Source organism: Nanorana parkeri, unplaced genomic scaffold (genome assembly GCF_000935625.1).
Source record: "Nanorana parkeri isolate BGI_ZX_2015 unplaced genomic scaffold, ASM93562v1 scaffold750, whole genome shotgun sequence".
NCBI classification, from domain to species: domain Eukaryota; kingdom Metazoa; phylum Chordata; class Amphibia; order Anura; family Dicroglossidae; genus Nanorana; species Nanorana parkeri.
Window position 1 is genome coordinate 446,767 of NW_017307018.1, and position 5,091 is coordinate 451,857.

Consider the following 5,091-nt stretch of genomic DNA (forward strand, 5'->3'; position numbering starts at 1 on the left):
CCTGCTTCACCACACAGGGTGTACATATTCTGGAACTCCAACACAAAGATCTTGGAGTTCTAGTTCCAGTAAGTGAAATATCCAGATGTGCACCAATAGGCAGTGGAAAGTTACATAGTATTTGGGGTTGAATAAAGACATACGTCCATCAAGTCCAACCCATATAGGTCCACGCATCATCTCATTCTTAGGGATACTGGTATCCCTGGATATTACGGTCCCTCAAGAAATTGTCCAAACGTTTCTTGACCTGAACCCGTGCTGATTGTCATTAACTATGCCCTTATCCTTAACAAATTTTACCAAATAGTCCCTAATTATACCTTCTAACAGTTTACAAACTACCGATGTAAGACTGACCGGCCTATAGTTCCCTGGTTGGCATCTAGCCCCCTTTTTGAATATTGGAACTACCGTAGCCCTCCGCCAATCACATGGTACCCTACCAGTAAAAGAACAAAGTAACACGGTGCTCTTCTGATCTTTCTTTTTTCTAGCTTTCTAATTAAAGTATTTCTAAAGCCAAAATGTTTTGGTTTTTTTCCAATTTGGATAGAGATGAGAATGGCTAAAACCTCTGACAGTTTTTTGGTTTTTTTTTTGCCATCTGTGTCCCATCGGGGAGATTTTCCTTCACTTTTGCCCCATTCACACACGAATCGGCCTGCACGTACAGCTCTGTGCTGCGTGCAGGGCCGTACTCCAGCAGCTCCCGGGAAGGACAGGTGCTGCGTGTGATTAGTACACAGCCCCCGTCCTTCTCTATGGGGCTACGCGGCCGTACGCCCCCCTACGCTCCCTCAACTGCAGGTCCGTAGGGGTGCGGGTTTTCTGGTCAGGACGCATACAGAATCCATTCTGGCGGCGTATGAATATGCTCACCCGCACCCCTACGGACGTGCAGGGCGGGTCAGCGTAGGGGGGCGTATGGCTGCGTAGCCCCATGGAGAAGGACGGGGGCTGCGTACTTATCACACGCTGCACCTGTCCTTCCCGGCAGCTGCTTGGTACGGCCCCGCACACAGCACGGAGCTGTACGCGCAGGCCGATTCGTGTGTGAATGGGGCCTTTATGTTATGTAGACACAACAGAAAGGGGGAGAAAAATTGCATTTTAGACAATTGTGACATTGTATACATTTAGAAACTTTCCCCTATATTCCTGTTCTAATGACAACTCGAAATTGAGACTTTCCCTCACTTTCAGTCTTGGTGACAATAGTCTATATGGCAAATAGAGAGCATGAGTCTGCCTAGCAAGGAAAAAGACAGCAATAAGTTCCAGGAGTTCAACCCCCACCACTAGGGATACATTTCGAAGTTCAGGTCCAACATGATTTCGACCTGGACCCAAGTCATCCCCAGTATTAGAAAAAAGCAAACTAATGCAGCCTGTGGCATAGTGGCCAGCCTCTTCCCATTGGGGTTTCCCCCTTTCAGCAATGCCTACAGTGCAGTAAATTTAGTCACTATCAGGAAAGAGCTTCTTTGCCATGCATCTTCAGAGTGGGGTATTTTGTGCTCCCTCTTGGATGGTGGCAGTAGATCCCCGCATGGTTTTTCACCTTGTATTGGGGAAAGATGAAATGTGTGTCCCACCCTCCACCCCTCCCTCCCTGAAGCCTTCCTCAAAAATAATTCCTTACCCTCACTGCCAGCACCTTAACACTCCTCCTGCCGAATATATGGTGTGATGTGGAAGGGCAGGCGGTCTTTAGCCATAGGTATTCCTCTTGCAGCTATGCCTTCAGTGCGGGGGATCCAGCTGCCATAAGGAAAGTGGAGCATTTTTAACTCTCTCTTGGATAGTGGCAGTAGTGTAGAGATGGCAAGCCCACCTTGAAGCAACCCCGAATTTCCTCCTCTTCCTCACCACCAGCACTGCCAACCCTTCTCCTCCCCGTCAGAACCCCAACACTCCTCCTTCTCACTGCCAGTACCCCCACCCTCCTGCCGTCTCATGGATTTCCACATGCTGTTGGAGGAAAGGGATGGCTTTCTGTGCAAAGTAATGGTGGTGAGCATACAGCCTTTTGGGCAAAAAAAAAATGATGACTGGGTACCTGACACTGAGGTGTTGCACAGACAACAAAAAGGCATAAACGGGATGTTAGCCAAAGTTGAAATGAAGATGTGCATGGATGAAGGTGATTTGGGCAATTGTCTTACCTCCACAGCAGTGAAGCAAAGGTCTGTAACCAGCCCTGCCCATAGCAGCTACAGGTAAAACGCTGAGATTGATGGAGGAGGAGAGGGAAAAGGGCACAAGAGCAGCACTAGAAAAGCAAGTGGCTTATTTGCGGCCTTAAGAAGAAGGAGGAAAATGGTGCATTAGCAGACCAAAAATAAATGGCTGCTATGTGCCCTTGGGGAGGTGGAGGGAGTGAAGGGCATATTAGGCAAATACCTTGAGAAAGCGTGCTGATTTCATGGGAACAGTTGTTTGTTGAATAACCTTTTTTAATGCTGCAAATATAGAACCACTGTTGTAAGTGTTCCTAGATCTCTTTTTCTTTGGAATAAATGGTATTTAGGAGCAGGAAAAGGGTATATTAGCAGCACTCTAATAAAAACTAGCTACTATGCACACTCAAGGAGAAGGAATGAACATCTTTAGTTTCCAACATGTCTGATTGGGCACAAAGGGCATATTGCACAGAAAATGTTGACTGTACTTGGCACCCTGACAAAGACATGCTGAAGACATGTGGTACTCTACCAGTGACATGCTGAACACAAAAGATACTCTACCAGGGAAATTCTGATCTCATAGGGTTCTCTACCCGAGATATGGAAATAAAAATAAGGAATTTGCCAATGACATGATGAGCATTAACTCCTTTCTTGCACAGTTCTGGTGAACACACTGATCACTTCTGCAGGGACATGCAGAACACTGTGGTAGGAATATGCTAAGCTAAAGGAATGTTTTTCCAGGGACATAATGAGCACTCCTAGGAACATGGTAAAAACTAAGAACATTTCCAGGAACATGCTAGTTGGGAGGGTTACTTCCAGGGACATTATGAGCACATATAGCACTCTGCCAGAAGTATGCTAAGCATAATGAGAACTCTGCCAAGGACATTCTAAGCACACTTTATCAGGCACGTGTTAAGAATAAAGGGAACATACTGAGCACTAAATCAGGGGAATTCTAAGCAGACGCTATACTCTAAGCAAACCATTGTTGATATTCTGACCACAAAAGGGACTCTTTTAGAGACAAGCTAGCCAAACTGAGCACTCTGGCAGATAAATATACTGAGCACAAGAGGCACTCTATCAGGGACATCAATTATTTTCCAAAAAAAATGCCTCTCTTACCGTGCAATGCTGCTTTTACCCTGCTCCTGGTACACGTACTGATTCTGTATCCTAAGCAATTTCCTGCAAATAGTGGGGGTATATGGATATATCAATCTCCATGTGGATTGAAGTAGAAATCAAATTTCACCTTAATTACAATATAATTATAATTTAATTATTCAAAAATGTGTTTATTTTAATGCTGGTATTTTTATTATCAAAATAAACACAAATACCTGTAGAGTGTCCCCATTGTTGTGGTCATATCCTTCCTGATATTTTAAAAGTCTGAATGGGGAAAGGTTGGATTGGTAATGCTACATCACTTGGTTTTCTGGTGGGTGCTATGGCTTCCTACATCCACTGAATATTATGGGGAGGAAAGTTGTAGACATTACTAGAAAACCCTGTAATTCATTTTTTTTTTGTGCTTTGTTCTTAAGGTTTGCTGCATTACAAAAGGGAAGTCTTGGCATGGACAGGAGGTTAGGCCAAAACATCACTGAAAGGTTCCATCTTCATCCACCAGCAAACCTTATCATTCATTAGCATCTTTCTTAGGACAGTTAGCTCAGGTATCTGGTGGCATAGGATAGGTGGATAAGCATAGTAGCAGAAAGGTATCCACATTCTTGTTGTGTCACTTATAAGAGAACAGGAATGTTTTACAGTGCTTGGACCAGGATTCAACTACTAATTGTAAATAGAAAGTGGCCATTTAATCATTTATAAGGTAGAAGACATTGTTAAACAACTATGGGGAAATAAGAATGTTCCCTTTACTTTCACTTTAACTAAAGAAGGGGCTTTGTGATGGGAGCATATGTACTATCTCTTGACAGTAGTAAGCTTCTAAATCAAAGTAGTAAAGCACTCCCATGGTAAGAGCTCTCCAGTGAAGTGAAATGTTTATTTTATATTATCACAATTGCAATAGGATAAAAATACATAAACGTAGTAGGAAAAACAAGGCTTTAATTATGGGAACTTTGGCGGGATCTGTTCACTGCTAGATGAACTAAAAAAGCAAATTGTGACTTAGCCCTCAAGACTTCGACTATAACGTAAATATCTCTTACGGGTACAGTGGTCCTTAGAGGTCTGGAATCCTATTAGAAAAATGCATGAGTCTTGGCTGAAGGTTGTGTGAACCTTGGGTGAAAGCATTGATAAATAGACTGTTTACCTGTTTGTAACAATTACAACTTCCTCATAAAGTAAAAACGTTTCAATTTCTTCCAGTATTAATAAGAGAAGTCATAGGAAAAAGAACTGATGATTCCAGAAGAGTGGAGTTGCAAGAATCCACAACATCAGAAGCATAAGAGAAGGAGAAACCGGGAAGGTATGGGCATTTATTTGTCCCCCTTATTCATTGCAGTAGTGTTTCGCAGGTTTCGTGACACCAATTACAAACGGCAGGGTTTGTAGTTCTTTTCTAAATCAGCTTTTTGTACGAAGTTCATAAGCTCTTTTACTCACATTCAGTGTTAACTATAGTTGTAGTCACTCATGTTCTGTATCTCACACCAGTCTTTGGAGACTACAAGTGATATATGCTGTCCAGTTCTCTTCTTAAATTGGCTGGTGAAGTACTGTAGTTCTTTTATACTATTGTGAACTAATACACCAACAATACATGATCAGTTAAAGGTACTTGAGGACACTGACATACATAATTGCCAGTGTTTCTTATACAACACCATAAATCAAAACTTCAAATATACTTCCATTAAATTCAAAGCACATTTAAAAAGAGGAACAGTGAGTAGTGTACTACACA

The 5,091-nt window shown here is 42.6% G+C and overlaps 1 protein-coding gene across 1 annotated transcript in view; it reads left to right on the forward strand.

Moving 5' to 3' along the window:
* RSPH3 (radial spoke 3 homolog) overlaps window positions 1-4,642 on the forward strand; it is a 24,725-nt gene extending 20,083 nt beyond the window's left edge. Inside the window, exon 9 of the mRNA XM_018564427.1 lies at window positions 4,551-4,642. Coding sequence (XP_018419929.1) covers window positions 4,551-4,633 — 83 coding nt within the window. The 3' untranslated portion in view covers window positions 4,634-4,642. The remainder of the gene's footprint in view (window positions 1-4,550) is intronic.
* The last annotated feature ends 449 nt before the right edge of the window (window positions 4,643-5,091 follow it).